The sequence below is a fragment of the Ostrinia nubilalis genome, chromosome 26 (genome assembly GCF_963855985.1).
Source record: "Ostrinia nubilalis chromosome 26, ilOstNubi1.1, whole genome shotgun sequence".
Lineage (NCBI taxonomy): Eukaryota > Metazoa > Arthropoda > Insecta > Lepidoptera > Crambidae > Ostrinia > Ostrinia nubilalis.
This window is the reverse complement of record NC_087113.1, coordinates 8,926,410-8,942,137: the sequence shown is the minus strand read 5'-3', so window position 1 is coordinate 8,942,137 and position 15,728 is coordinate 8,926,410. Positions and strand designations below refer to the sequence as shown.

General features: G+C 34.1%; 1 protein-coding gene across 1 annotated transcript; it reads right to left on the bottom strand.

Moving 5' to 3' along the window:
- Nucleotides 1-12,868: 12,868 nt before the first annotated feature.
- LOC135084574 (uncharacterized) lies at nt 12,869-15,240 on the bottom strand. Its single transcript, XM_063979345.1, has 2 exons — nt 15,144-15,240; nt 12,869-13,935 (listed from the first exon to the last, which is right to left on the bottom strand). Exon 2 carries the CDS (start codon nt 13,928-13,930, stop codon nt 12,929-12,931), a length of 1,002 nt encoding a protein of 333 aa, XP_063835415.1. The 5' UTR covers nt 13,931-13,935; nt 15,144-15,240; the 3' UTR covers nt 12,869-12,928.
- Nucleotides 15,241-15,728: the final 488 nt, after the last annotated feature.

Here is a 15,728-nt window from a genome sequence, read left to right as displayed (position 1 = left end):
AATCTTAAGAAAGACATATCTAAAATATTAAAATTATATAAAAACAAAATACCCATGAAAAAGTTAACAGTAGAAGAATCGGAATCATTTTCTAAATCGAAGCAATGTTATCTTTGCAATCAGTTGTTATTTGACGACAGAGTGAGGGACCACTGTCACTTAACCGGCAGGTACCGCGGTCCCGCACATTCATACTGTAATCTCAAATACCGCTTACCGCAATTCGTACCGGTATTTTTCCATAATTTATCCGGCTACGATAGTCATCTATTTATAAGGCAATTGGGAGAAATATCGGGACCAATAAAAGTTATAGCCAAAAATAAAGAAAATTATATAAGGTGTTATTTTTTGTACTGATCATACTTTACCAACGCATCTAATAAAATCATACAAATACAACCCAAGTGTTTTTAAAAAAAAATTCAGGCTAGTTTTTGTTTTTACTTTTCCTAACAAAAAAAAGATATTATTTTTACAACCATCCTGTCTTCACTCACTGCCTCTCTCTCTTTCTTTACTCATTTCATTCATACGAGTACGAACAATGGCCGCGCGCATTCATTCAACGTTCACACACATAAAGGTTAGATTACACTAAACCTACGTTACCAAAAATTATCACTCGTGAGTATGTACGATGTTACGTCATGTTAATAGGTACTACGCGCTGGGAGAAACAAAATCTAGCTACATAAGTAGGTAAATAAGTGTATTTTCATTAGTGTAATAGCGGGGGACTTTTCCAACGAACCGAGGCGAATCATCCGCGTTAAACTAGAAATTTAAAAAAGGATAGAAATTGGAATTCAATATCTACGGTTTCGTAATGCCTACGCAATTTATTTAGAGACGTAATAAAAAATTGATAGGTACATACCTATTACTACTTCGCTTCGCTTCAGTGGAAATGCACCCTAATATTGAATATGAATAGGTGTTGTAAATAAAACTCACTGATCAATTTTCCTGGTTTTAATTCCTAAATTATGATTTGCCATCACACTTTAGATTCATTGATTTTACTTATTCACACATTTACCTATTTTGAATGTTGTTATTTAAAGTTCCTAGGTTATTATTACACTAATCACAATACATTTTGAACGTCAAGCCTTTGTTGAATGTTCACGTAAACACTGTCTTGCACTGTCTAATCTAGCCACGATCGAATTGAGGTAATGCTTTCGGGCTGCACACTTGCTTGCTGTTCACTAGACACCACGTCGGATGTTGTATTCACAATTCGCGCACTAACTTTTTTACGGAAAAAGTCCCTTTCGCGTAAACAAGCACTCATCTGTCCAAATCACACTGTAGGTATGTACCTAGGTAGACTTCCGCAATAACCATCGATAGAACTAGGTCGCGGTCGTGGCCCTCTGGCAACAACTCCTTGATAAGGCATTCCGTATTTTTACGCAAAAGCCGCCGTCTGCGGCGCTCGCATCTGGGTACCGCCAGCACTGTGCCGGTGATTGAAATTGAAATCCAGAACTTCGTCCTCGAAGCGCACGGAATCTCGTCAAGTCAGGATACGGCTGCGCTCCCTGAAGCGCTGCGCGGCTCCAAACAAGCAAGGTATGAAGGTTTTCGACTCGTCAATGTTTCTCGTCGGCCAGTTAGTGTGCCCGAAACATAATTTCACCTGCGTTTTGTTATTGATCAAGCGCGGCATTGTAATAAATCACACATACACTGCAATACGTTTGGGCGCATTGGACGGACTGGGACGATTATTTATGTTGTTGCGCTCCCGCATGCCGATCGGCGGCTCGGCGCGGGCTGTGGGCGCGGAGCGACTGGCAGCGAGCGATATCAATATGGCCGACTCACGCGGCGCGGCACGTGGCAGTGGTCGTTGCCCTCGGCCGGCTACTACGATAGTGCGTACAAACGAATACTCACCGCGCTCAAAGGATGATTTATTTTTTATTTTTTTCGAAACATTCTTTGTCGTTTTACTCGAAAACTAGCCTGAATTTTTTTTTAAAAACACTTGGGTTGTATTTGTATGATTTTATTAGATGCGTTGGTAAAGTATGATCAGTACAAAAAATAACACCTTATATATCGTTCACTAAGTTTTTTATAACAGATGATAATCATTACATGGCAGTTCGATTTGTTGACTCGTTTAAATTTTTAGGGACAAGCCTTGAAAAACTGGTTTCCAATTTAAATACACAGGATTTTACACATTTATCGAGTTTTTTTTCTGAAAAAAATCAGTTTGAGTTATTAAGGCGCAAAGGTGTATACCCTTATGAATACATGACTAACTGGGAATCGTATAAAGAAAAACAATTACCTTCACGCCATAATTTTTATAGTAGTTTGAATGAGTGTACTATTTCAGAATCTGACTATAAACATGCCGAGCGCGTTTGGAAAACATTTAATTTAAAAAATCTAGGAGAATACACAAAGTTATATTTAAAATCAGACGTACTTTTACTGGCCGATGTATTTGAAAAATTTCGGTATACTTGCAAAACTAATTATAATTTAGATCCATCGTTTTATCTTACCGCTCCAAGTTTAAGCTTCGATGCTATGCTACTTTTGACTAAAGTAAAACTTGAACTAATTGAAGACTTGGAAATAATTCGGTTAATCCAAAAGGGTATCCGCGGTGGTGTTTGTCAAGTTTCCACTAGATATGCGAAGGCAAATAATAAATACTTGCCTGATTACGATCCGTCTTCTCCAGATAATTACTTATTTTATATAGATTGTAACAATTTATACGGTTATGCAATGTGTTCGTTTTTACCTCATTCTGATTTTCACTTATTAAATGTGTCAGAATTTAATGCCAACGAAATTATAAACACGCCCGACGATGCCGAAGAGGGTTATATTTTAGAAATAGATTTAGAATATCCAGAACAGTTGCATGATTTACACAATGAACTCCCTTTTTGTCCCCAAAAATTTACTCCACCTGGCTCTAAAACATCCAAGTTAATACCTAATTTATACCATAAATTTAACTATGTTATTCACTATGTGCATTTAAAAACATGCCTTGATCATGGTTTGAAACTAAAAAAAATCCACAGAGTAATAAAATTCAAACAAAGCCCTTATCTAAAGCAGTACATTGATCTTAACACCGAGTTGCGACAAAAGGCAACGTCTGCATTTGAACAAGATTTTTTTAAACTTTTAAATAATAGCATTTTCGGCAAAACATTAGAAGATCCGGAAAAACGGCTTGATGTAAAATTAGTAAATCAATGGGTTGATACTAGAAATAAAACTAAAAAACAGTACACTGCTCAGCAATTAATAGCAAGACCCAATTATCACAGCTCAACTGTATTTTCTGAGAATTTTGTTGCAGTGCAAATGAAACCGGAGTCAATATTACTGGATAAACCAATTTATATAGGATTTACGGTTTTAGAAATTTCTAAAAGCCATATGTATAAATTTCATTATTCCATAATGAAACCATTCTACGGTAACAATTTACAACTTTGTTACACAGATACGGATAGCTTTTTGTACTCCATACACACCAAGGACGTGTATAAGGATTTGAAACGTCAATTTGAATCTTACTTTGACACTAGCAATTATGATGAAAATAATTTGTTTAACATTAAACGGCAAAATAAAAAAGTACCTGGTTTGTTTAAAGACGAACTAGGTGGAAAACTCATTACTGAATTTGTCGGTTTAAGATCAAAATTATATTGTATTAAAACTGAAAATAAAGAAATAAAAAAAGCCAAAGGAGTAAAAAAACCAGCTGTTAAGCAGTTACTTTTTAAAGATTACAGTAATGTCCTATTGCACAACAAAATTATTAAAAAAACAAATGTAGTATTTAAATCGTTAAAGCATGAAATATTTACTCAATCGGTAAATAAAGTAGCTTTATCATCTAACGATGACAAACGTATAATATTAAAAAATAATATAAATACAGTGGCCTGGGGTCATAAATCCAGCTTCTTTTAATGTTTCTATAGGAACTATAAGAGCCTACTTGTATTATAAATAACATGTTAATATTCTTTTTTGATAAATGTCTTGTACTGTATTAAAATAATAATATTATGGTGATATTAAATAGTCTGGGTTGAAATAATCTTATTTTATGTTTAGATTAGGAAAATATTACTTAGGTACTTTTTACTAACTTTCTACTCTTAAGCCTGCGACTAACACTTATTGTATTTTGTAATACCTACTATTATTATTAAATTAATTAAAAATTATCATTATTATAATTATGTATTTAAGAAATAAGTATTTAATAAATTTTAAACCACCTATGATTTGTTGTTTGAATCATATTACCTATTTAATAAATATTTGTGAAATAATCTTTCTAATAAACTTAATAACCTTATTTCATATTACAATATGCAATTTGCAATATGCTGACTCAAGACATCCGTTCACGTTTGCAAAGTCAACGATTTCGCAATAAAGCAAATCACATGTTTTTTACAATATTTCACCGACAAGCTCATTCACTCCATATCACTGCTCGTCTTCAGACTAGCAACGGATTCATTATTTTGTAAGTATTCAAGTTTGTTATGTTATGACTGTACCTTCTAACAAATTTTTTGAATTTATTATGATCACTAACAATTGTTATTTTTTCTTTTCAGATGATGCAAAACTCCGATATGAACATCATGCTTCCCCCATTCACCTATGATCCCTGGGAGGGATTAACACAAGCAGATGTCCTGGGACACGTTGGTGAGCCTCAAACCTCCCGGGAAAAGAGGGTTAGGCGGAAGACTGAGCAACCGGCAAGAAAGAAGGCACGTAGTACTGCAAAGTCCTACGTCATTTCTAAGGAGCGAACAAAAGGTTTACGGCTTATACAAATAAGAGTGTTGGACCTGACGAGTGAGCCTTCCGCCTCAACGGCATGCGATCCAGATGACAGTGAAAGTGATGATAATGTGATGCTTAGTGCACAGTATGTAGTGACTGAAAATTATGATGAAATAATGGACATGACTGAATCAGTAATTAAGAAAATATCAAAAAAAATGTGTAATGATAATCTTTAGTATTTAGTTTAAATTTAAGAGTTTATAATTAAGTTATTGAATATGAAAAATCTTTAGTGTAATGTTAAAAGTTTATAATAAAGTTTATGAATATGAAAGTGTTATTTTTTATTCCCTTACATATGTAATAATTTAACTCATTATCAAGGATTGTTAAAATAAAAATAATCAGGTTTTTAGAATAAAATTATAATTTATTTATCATATTGCTACATTTTATTCAACACACCATTTCTTTATACACATCACATTTTTTAATGCACAATATTTCTTGTGAGCAAAACAGTTAAATAATGTGGGGTTATCCAAACAATAAAGATTGTAAAGAGTACTTAAATTTGGAGCGCCGAAACAAGTTACATCTAGAACGTCATTTTGATTACATAAATTATGCACCCATTTGATTTTTTCTTCTCCTTTTACTAAAATATATTTACCTTTTAAATAAGGTACGATAAGTCTTTGAAATTCTCTATAGTCAATATATCCTTCATTCCACCGATAGCCTCTGTTTTTTTCGATCCAGCAAACTTGCTTTTTCTCTTCAGCAGTCAATGAAGAGAACGGGTATGGAGGCTTAATCAAAAATATGTGAGTATGCTCTTGGGTAGCTATAGCAAATTCTTTTATTATAAATTCGTTTTTGCTATTTTTAAATCCTTGCAGATCTACGATAATATTGCTATTCATGATATTTTCTTAACGATATTACTCAAAGGTTTGTATTCAAATATACAATCGTTTAGAATCAAGCAATAAGCAGCTGTCTGATCTGGTATCTCTTGGTCTGTTTCAATTTCAACTCTTACGTCGATCGAACCTTTTAAAGTTTCGTGTTGCCTCGAACAGTCGATAACAAATAAGGGAGCTACGTCTCTGAATTCTTTCAAGCTCAACAACGGCTCTGGCCGACGTCCGTGATACGACTGTTGAAATCTTGAATACTGTTCGTATAATAAAGCAATTTTTTCTTCTGAAAAACTGACATTTAGTCCTTCATACGGATAATATGATGAATTTAAAAAGACTCTTACATCTCTTACGTGACAATGATCAAACTCTGCCATTGACAACACAGCGTTATGTTTACGATTGGTTTGTAAGGCAATTACCACAAATCGTGGTTTTTCTATTTGCGATGAAGTTTTTATAGACCAAGTATGTTTACGTGTTTTAGGCAGTAATGGGTATTCATACAGATCCCAATTACGAAATACTAATGGAATAGCTCGATCTTTCTCCAAGTGTTTCAATAGGTTAATCCTCTCACGGTCTGAAACTTTAATGTGTGGAACGCGCCAAATAATTTTATTGATTATAATGTCATCTACAACTTCACCTGCATTTAACTTGACCGCATTAAGGTTAGTATTACTTCTCAGTAACACTAACTCGTGTTTACAGTTAATGATAATTTTTTCATAATCCTCTGCAAATCCTAGTATCCTATTTAATGGTATAGATGCAGAAAATGCTCCACCACTGACATTGTTTGTTCCTGCGGTTGACCAGCCCCAAACTCGACCACATTTGGATTCATTTTCATTTAAGGATAGGTAAGATTTCATTGTTGTAGTAATACCTGCATTCTTAATTTTATCTATTTCAACTCCATTTAGTTCATATCTTATGTCTTGGAAGAGGAATAAGGCTGGATTATTAACGAAGTGTACATTTGATACTTTTTCTTTGGTGGTGCTGTTATACACAACTACATTTCCTTCGATATATAGACTACTAAGTGAAGGTAACACGTACAAGTCTTGTTGGTTGATCGGTATTCGTATTTCATCATTCTTGTTGAAACTTGTCACGTATGGTTTGTATGAATGATACTCGAAACTTTCAATGCTGTTATCGTATGATGTTTGTTGAGATATATTTAAAATATTCATTGTATTAAACCAATTAATTTGAGAAATTCTTTATTGGTCTTGGTTAGCTTCTTTTTTAGTTGAAGCGGTCTGTCTTTGTGGAATGTTCTTTTAGAACTGAGTGGTGTACGCAATGTAGAAGGATTTTTATTGAAGTTAATCATTTTTTTCTGAAATGTAAATACAGTTGTACTTCTTCACCTCGTAAGTTTATCTCTTTGTTTTCAGCGTCCAACAGCCTGATATTTATAGCACTTATAGAACTTTGATTGACAGGAAAATAAATTAAATTTTTAGGTATTTCAATTATTCGATAACCAGGTGGTACATTAGGTACGAATTCATAAATTATATGGCTTGCTTTCCCGTTCACAAATGAACCACTGACTACATCGCATTCGATCCTCACAATGGTTGTTGATAGAATGCTCACAGGATACTTTGATTCAGTACTTATATTTGCATTTATTGTTTCCATTCCAAAACCCAAAATTTTACCAATTGAGCCACTTTTATTAAAATGAACGTCTTTAGAACAATAAATATTTGTTTTCAATGTGTTATTATTGCAAGTAAGTTTTAATGTAGTGTTCTTGATGTTATTTTTTAAATAATCACAAATATCCTGAAGCTCGTAAGACCCTTCAGGAATTTCGATGATCTCATTTTTACCATAGTAAAACTTGTTGTTTCTTTTATCTATGTTGGGAATTGAATTGAAGGTTGAAAAATATAAAAGACCGCATTCGTAGTCGTCTCGAAGCTCCAAGGTCGGTGAATAATTCGTTGTTAAGGAGGCTCCTGTTCCGGTTATAGACACAGTGAAAGACATTATTATACTGACACTTTTATTAATATTTTACATTATATAAATGTTTTTTCCAATAATTCCTTAAAAATTTCAGACACAAATGACCACACTTTATTGTACCAAAAGCTTGATGTCGTACATAATTATAGTTTATAGGTAAGTTGCTAAAATATTTGACTAATTCCAACGGTGGTTTTAAATTACCAAAACTGTCATAATATTCAACGTAATCATTTTGCTTTACAAAGGCTACCCAATGTGTACCAGGATTTTTATTACTATCCAAATTCATGATTGCACATTCTATCTTCTTAGGTTTCGTAGGTAATGTATCTCGCATGAATACACCACGAAAGAAGGGAATATCACAAGCATGTTCTAATATATCCAAGTTAGTGAGCGCACGTCTAGGTAGCCGCTTAATTAGTTTTTTGAGGGATTGAGATATAAACCAGCTCCTTTTTTATGAGGTTTTATATACAGTCCTTTTCCAAGGGCTACCGCTTCCATCATTCTGTTGTGCCTTTCTGATTCCATTAGACTCTTTTGTGCGGCTTTAGAATCATTAACAGCTTTTGCTATACCAGCTGCTCCTCCAGCAAGAGAACCTAAAGCCGATAGCCCCGCAAATATAGGAATAAGTGGTAAAATTCCTCCACATTTTGGAAGAGGAATACATCGAGGTAATCGTATTCCTTTTTTGTTACTGAAAAGTTTTTTTGCAGCTGCATAAGCATATTTTATAGCAGAGTGATTATCTTTAGATTTAAGTTTTTTTAATTCTGATTTTATATTCTTTATCCCTTTCTTAAATGATGTTATGCCTCGGCCAGCTCTGATTTTTGCTTTCATCGCATTTTTAACTATCCATGAAGCAATTTTTTCTCCTTTCCCAACATCTTTTGATTTTAGCCTTTTCTTAGCCATATTTAACAATTCTAAGTCAGCCTTATGTCGAGCACCAGAGTCTTTATTCAAGTAAGCAATATCGTGGTGCATACAAGCCTCGTCCAATTTGTTAATTCCACGGTCGCCTTGAAGTAATCGTTTCTGAAGTTTAGTTCCAGGACCACAAAATTGATACCCAGGTAAATGTAACTCAAACGGTAAATGATCTATTAATGTATTAATTATACCACTGCCTCCCTTCATCGATTATCTTAAAGTGAGTTATAGGGGAATTTATGTTTTATTTATATACCTACACCACACATTCACTTTTGTCAACCCAACTGTTTTCCTTATCACTTAGGCCTAACCATTTAACAAAAAGTTTGTTACCTTTCCTTTTTATAACTTTCTCGATAAGATAAAGATCAGGCAGTTTCGTTTTTTGTAATTCATATCCGTAAAAAGAACCAAGAATAATTTGATTGTGTTTATCTTCAATTTGATACGTTTGAGGATTTGTTTGTTTAATTTTTATGATTCGGAAAATTTCGGTAGACCAATTAGGTGTATAACCTTTATAAAAATCTCCTTTGAATTTACTTATACGAACAAAGTCGCCAACTTGAAAAGTTGATCGTTTACGCGTTTGTGGCTTTTGGCTTCTATTAATATTAGATCTAACGACAGTCTCGTTGGAATCATTAACATTTATTGGTTTGAATTTAGTAACCCGATGAAAAGTGTTATTGTACTGCTGTACAACTGCATCTAAATTATTTTTAAACCATTGATAACGACCGCATAAACTAAATACTTTGTAGAGATGAGATTTTATCGTTCTTATTACTCGTTCTACAATTGCCGCCTTTTTAATCGAGTATGTGGAATAATGATTTATGTTGTAACTTTTTGTTAACTGTTTGAAACAATCGTTATAAAACTCTGTACCCTGATCGGTTTGCAAATTTCTAGGCTTTCGTGTTGATTCGATAAATATACTTAGCATTGCGTTCGTAACACTTTGTTTGGATTTGGACTTCAACGGTCTAACCCATACGTATTTTGAAAAAGCATCAATTACAACTAGAACATATTTATATCCTTTATTAAATGATGAATATTTTTGAAAATCCATAAGGTCAGCTTGCCATAAATCATCTATCCCTATAATAATCGTATGTCGACGGATGAAATTTCTTCTTGCTGCTTTGTGTAGCTCGTTGACTATATCTTGTTTACTCATTCTTGATGGATTTTGCTGCAATCATCAGATCAATTTCTTTTTTTGTGTAATATAATGTAGTTAAATTATTAGTAGTTAATTTTTCCAAATTATTAAGATACTTTTTAATATTACTTTGAATGTTTTTCAATTCATTTTTTAAATCTTGAACACATTTATCCACATACTCTTTATTTACAGCCTCGTCTTCTTTTTCCGGAGTAGGTAGTCCTTTTAATCTCGATGATTTTAAATCAAAGTCTCCTGCATCTGACCTTACTAATGTGTCATCAGTAAGAATATTAGTAAAGTCAGATAGTCGTAAACGCTTATGAACGTGATGACCAAATTTATCTATGTTCATTGCCGTCTGCTCGGCTTCTGTAGTGTAATGGTACTGCCAAACCCTCCTGTTGGGAGCTTTATATATTTTATGTCTTTTATAATACCAGCTTCATTCAATTCCTCTATTATTGCATAAATTTCATTTTGTACTCCAGTGTTACCAGCTGCCCATGATCCAAGTAGTAATTTTAACCTTTCCACTAATTCATTTGGATCATCCCAATAAACCAAATCAGTATCCTTCTTAACTTCTTTCAAAATATCGATGCCTTCGCCTCGTGGGAGACTTTCTACACTACTCGTGTGACTTCTAGAGAACTTAAACAAAGGTTTGATCACGTTCATATATTTAAAACCTTTGTTACTGTTTATTGGTTTTGATGGATCACAGTTTCGTTTGTGTGCATTGGTATCTATAAGTACTAATTTATAATTTTGTAAATCCTCATTTGTAATCATTTTTAAATCTGGAGTTTTTTTGTACAATAATTCTTTTAAGCCTGGAGTTTTTTTTAGGCTACGGTTTCCAATTCTCAAAATGCGGTCATCATCATGAACACGCGTATTGCCGAGCATCAGCTTTCCCTTTACGTTTCTAATACCATAAGGTACATCACTCATCACTTCAGATGACACCGACCATGATAAAGAATCGTTATTGATACTTGGTGATGATTGAAGAGATTTAAATGAGTTTTCATGGACATCGTAATCCACCGAGGGCGATGTAGTAAGGGTTTTGTTAGATGTTTTGCAAACATCTGTATTATCTAAATCCTCTTCATCATCGTCGCGTTCTTCATAATCTTCAGTAGAAGTATTTGATGCTTCACTTTCACTGTATTTAGTTCTTTTAGCTTCTGAGTTTTGCTCCAATCCTTCATTTATAAGACGTTTTTCATCAGTTTGGTTTGTTAGTAGTTTCAGCGGGTTAATGATAGGTTTAAATATCGTGTCCAAAGCCATATCATTTGAATTTTTTACATCTTTAATCATTTCTACTTTTCTTTTTACAGCTGCAGCAGATTTTACTATTTGTTCCTTTAAGTTTCGTTCCATTGTTAAGATTCCTGTTCTGTTTGACTTCTCTAATCAAACTGAGTGATTGCTAACTTAACATCTATACTTATAAAATGTTTAGTCCATTACTATGAATGTATCAAACTTCATTCGATAACAGCCTTTGTTTCGTTCACAATCCTTATTGATGACCACATAACTGTAAGGTTTACTCCATACAGTTGAGCACATTTCACGAAACTGCGACCATGACATGTCAGACCCAACATGTTCATCGTAAACGTGTCTTAGATTTGTATCATCTTGCTTGAACAATATAATAAGATTAGCATTATCTCTTACCAGTTGCTTAGGTATTTTAGTATAAGTTTGATTCATATAAAAACAATCAATGTTTTTATGCCGACCCATGGCAAAATAATCGCGTATATTGTTTTGATTTTCACAAGCAACATCGTCAAATATGATAATCGAGTCAGGCAATGCTTCGTGGGGACTCAAAATTTCACTATTATGATTATACTTGTTATAAGATGTGCCTGCCACCTTGTTCAATACTTTTTCTAAAAATACGTACTTAGGTTGGTATAAAGACTTAGAATACACATATAGGTTACGAAAACGTGGTCCATCCTTATGTAACAATAAACTGATAACTAAATTGGTCTTCCCACAGTTCGATGGACCACACACGATACTACGTATAGTATTTGGCAATAATTTCCCGTGACGCTTAGGCTCGTTCGATGCTTCAGGACAGATGCATTCCAATTTAAGTGATTCTTTTTGTTTCAGAAATTTCATAACAGAATTTTTAAGTCGACTGTCGTGATCTGTGGATTTCAAAGAACTGATGAAAAAGGTTACAAGCAGGGGTTACTTACGTTCGTATTATTGAGCGATTAGATCCTAATTCACTTTTTTGTTATAATTGGTCGTTCTAATTAACTTTCTTCGAATGAGCGGACGAAGGAAGCGAATGAGAAGAAAGTGAATTAGAACGAACAATTATAACCTACTTGGGCTGCAGCATCTTTCCAGGTATTATACTACCATACTGGAACTACCAACCAGCCTGCTAAGATCATGCTAAGATCATGCTAAGATCAAGATCCATATTTGGGTTGGCGACACAGTGGCCGAGAGATGTCACTAAAATTGTAATGTCTATAATAGATTCGGCTAGAGAAAGTATCCATGGGTTTTACAGAGGTTGGAATTATGCTGGTGTGCTATAGTTTCATTTGAGAAACAGTGAACATTTTGTATGATATTACATTAGTATGTATTACGTTTGAATTATAATATTTTAAACTATTATGTTGCATTTTTTACTATAAAATTATCACTATTTTATTTACCGTTAAAATAGATATTGTTGCAATAAATCCCGTGAAGTGATAATTTTATACGTTTGATTTTTCATTGGAAGTGAAATAATGTGATCAAAATTGTAGTCATGCAATTAATTAATAATAATTGTATCTTCAAATCAACTTTAAGTAGTAACAGTAAGTAAACGTGTTAGCTAAGTCAAGAAATCTGAATGCACAATAATAATTTTAAGCACAGAACATTTTTGTTTAGTTTTGATCCTGTTGTAATTATTTCTGTTAGTAAACTAAGGATTCGGTTAGAAAAGACAAACAAACAATGGTTTCAATATTAAGGTTTTAATTGAAAATATAAACATAGGAAAGATCACCAGACGTGTCAACTAAGCACGAAAACTACTCTTGGATCTGGTCGCAATCGACTGGATGTACGAGATTTGGTCAGAGAAGAACGATTTTACTTCTGTCAAATCAACTGACAAGTCTTCTTTTGTTATTTCGGTCAACACGATAGCAAGCAGGTTGTACTCGTAAATTTTGTTATTGTGTCCCGCAAACAATATAAGAGTCGTATCCAAAGAGATGGCACTTGGCTTCGTATCTAAAATTATGTCTGCAAATTCAGAGGTGCCATTTGCGTATGCCAAGTACGTATTCTTACCAGCTATGACTGGAACAGCCTCTTCTACGACGAAAGGTGGCCTCAAAAGCTGAATATCAGAAGGATGCGCTGGTAGTCCTTTGATGCTCTTTACGGTACCATCTTCGGCAAGTCTAACATAGACGTCTTTCTTATTATCCACGAAGTACAAATTCTCAGCCGAGTCCAACACAATTTGTTGGGCGTCCTTTATATTGGTTATCTCTTCCTTTCTAGTGCCATCATCCGTGACTTTGTAAACAACATTTTCTGCTGTTAGAATGTAGAAATCGTTGGTGCCGTTAATGACAGCGATGGCAATGGTATTGTCAGTCACTGTACCATATTTTTCGGCTTTTTTCTCCTGTTCGTTGAATCTGTAGATGCCGTCGGAAGCTGCGAAGTATACTTCTTTGCTTTGGTCACTGGACGCGGAGATGTCGTTGCCGTTTTCGAGTAGCTTGGTTACTTGTTTGTTTTTCATGACAAAGAGGCCTTTTCCTTCTTCGATGAAGAAGACATGGATGTTTTCATCATTGGAGATAACTTCTACATCTTCTGTGTCATCGAAGTTTATGGAGTTGAGTGGGACGACTATTTTGGTGATATCTTTCTCTCCGGTGTAAATGACGAATACTTCGGGGAATAAATCTTCGATGATGTGCAGGGAGTCGTTATTGGTGGTGGGCTTGGTGGACGCCAGCCCGACCAGAAGAAGTGCCGTAAAGGTGGCCAAGGTATTCATGGTGTCTGAAAAAGAATGACTGAATGACAAAAACTGTTTATTTTAATGATGTGCTGGTAGGTAGAAGTAGAACGGTGACAAACGTAAGGCCTATATAAAAGGCTATCGCAAAGTGAAACTAAATCCAAATTCCTATTGTAGATATTCGAAAACTTAATTGAGTTACATTTTAGTAGTTGTAAGAAGTAAAATCGGCCAAGTAAAAGCAGTATTATTACGAATTTTTCCAGATTTTTCAAGCCAACCGTTTAGTTTTTAGAAGGGGGGACGGAACTTAGCTCATAACGTCGCTTGCCCACGCTTGCGTCTCTAACTGACGTATCTGAAATTTTTTTCGAAACTGAGTTATCTACACAATCATAATCAATTTTGCAAGACGAATTGATCTGTCTAATCACCTGAATTTTTTTCAAAATGTCAGATACGTCAGTTAGAGAGGCAAGCGACGATAATAGTGCGCGGTTTTGAGTTCAAGTCTCGAGCTAACAAATACGCGCTGTAGCGAGCTCGCCGATAGTAATAGGTTATTGACACTGATATGATTCTCTGTTTGATGGCCAAATAGAATGGGGGTTACGTTTAAGAAGATTATTGCATTAAAAATGTATTTAAATACTAACAGTCCCGAGACGTCTTCATTTCTTAATTCTCGACAGTAAGAAACGTAACAAAAAATAATTAGGCCTATGAAAATACGAATTCATTTTTAACACGCTTTTTATACAAATAAGTAGATGATTAATCTCCATGACAGTTAACTAAAAAGTGTGAAAAAATACTATAAACATCAAATTCTCAAAGTGCTCAAACATTATATTCGACTTTTTACATTTACAAATACAAATATTTTATTTAACATGTTTTTTTATACATTTGGTTAGTTTTAAAAACTTGTTTTTTAAAAATATTGCTATATGTATAATCCCGTTAACCCCTCGTGGTAAGCTAAATATTATATTTCAGTGGGTTCATCACAATAGTCGATTTAATCAATTAATTCTTACATCACACTCTTAAACATAATTAATATTATAAATGCGAAAGTTTGTGAGTGTGTGTGATTGTTATTTATTCACGTCTAAACGGCTGGAGCTTTAATAAAATTTGGTATGGAGTTAGCTGACACCCTGGATTAACACATACGCTGCGGTAACACAGCGGGGCACAGCTAGTAAATAAATAAATAAATAGGTAGGTATATCAATCGACTCACCTCTCCGGTATATGTCACCAGAATGACTAATCAAAACTCGACTTAATGTTTATATTTATAATTAAACGTTATCGAGTTAACACTTAAACGTCTTTGTACCTATCTAAAGTCAGGACCTTTTGCTTCGCAAAAATAATATTTGAGTTGCATAATATTATTCTAGGAAGGAAGACTTTTTACGGTTATTTAATTACTAGCTTTCCGCCCGCGGCTTCGCCCGCGTGGAATTTTATCTGTCACAGAAAAACGTTATCGCGCGCGTCCCTGTTTCAAAAACCGGCATAAAAACTATCCTATGTCCTTTCCCGGGACTCTAACTATCTCTATGCCAAATTTCATCAAAATTGCTTCAGTGGTTTAGGCGTGAAAGCAAGACAGACAGACAACTGACAGACAGAGTTACTTTCGCATTTATAATATTAGTATAGATTATGCAGTATAAAACGTTCGCCAAATGGGATTCGCATTTGGGAAATTAACTTTCGTCAAAAAAAAGTTAGGCGTAATAAAAAGTTGCTAAACAAAATTCGGCCAAACAATATTGTATAAAAAATTTTACGCTTAAAGTTTGTGTGCCATAGACAA

Excerpts from the sequence above, each read along its gene's own strand:
- LOC135084574 (XM_063979345.1), bottom strand. The coding sequence starts at position 13,930 with ATGAATACCTTGGCCACCTTTACGGCACTTCTTCTGGTCGGGCTGGCG.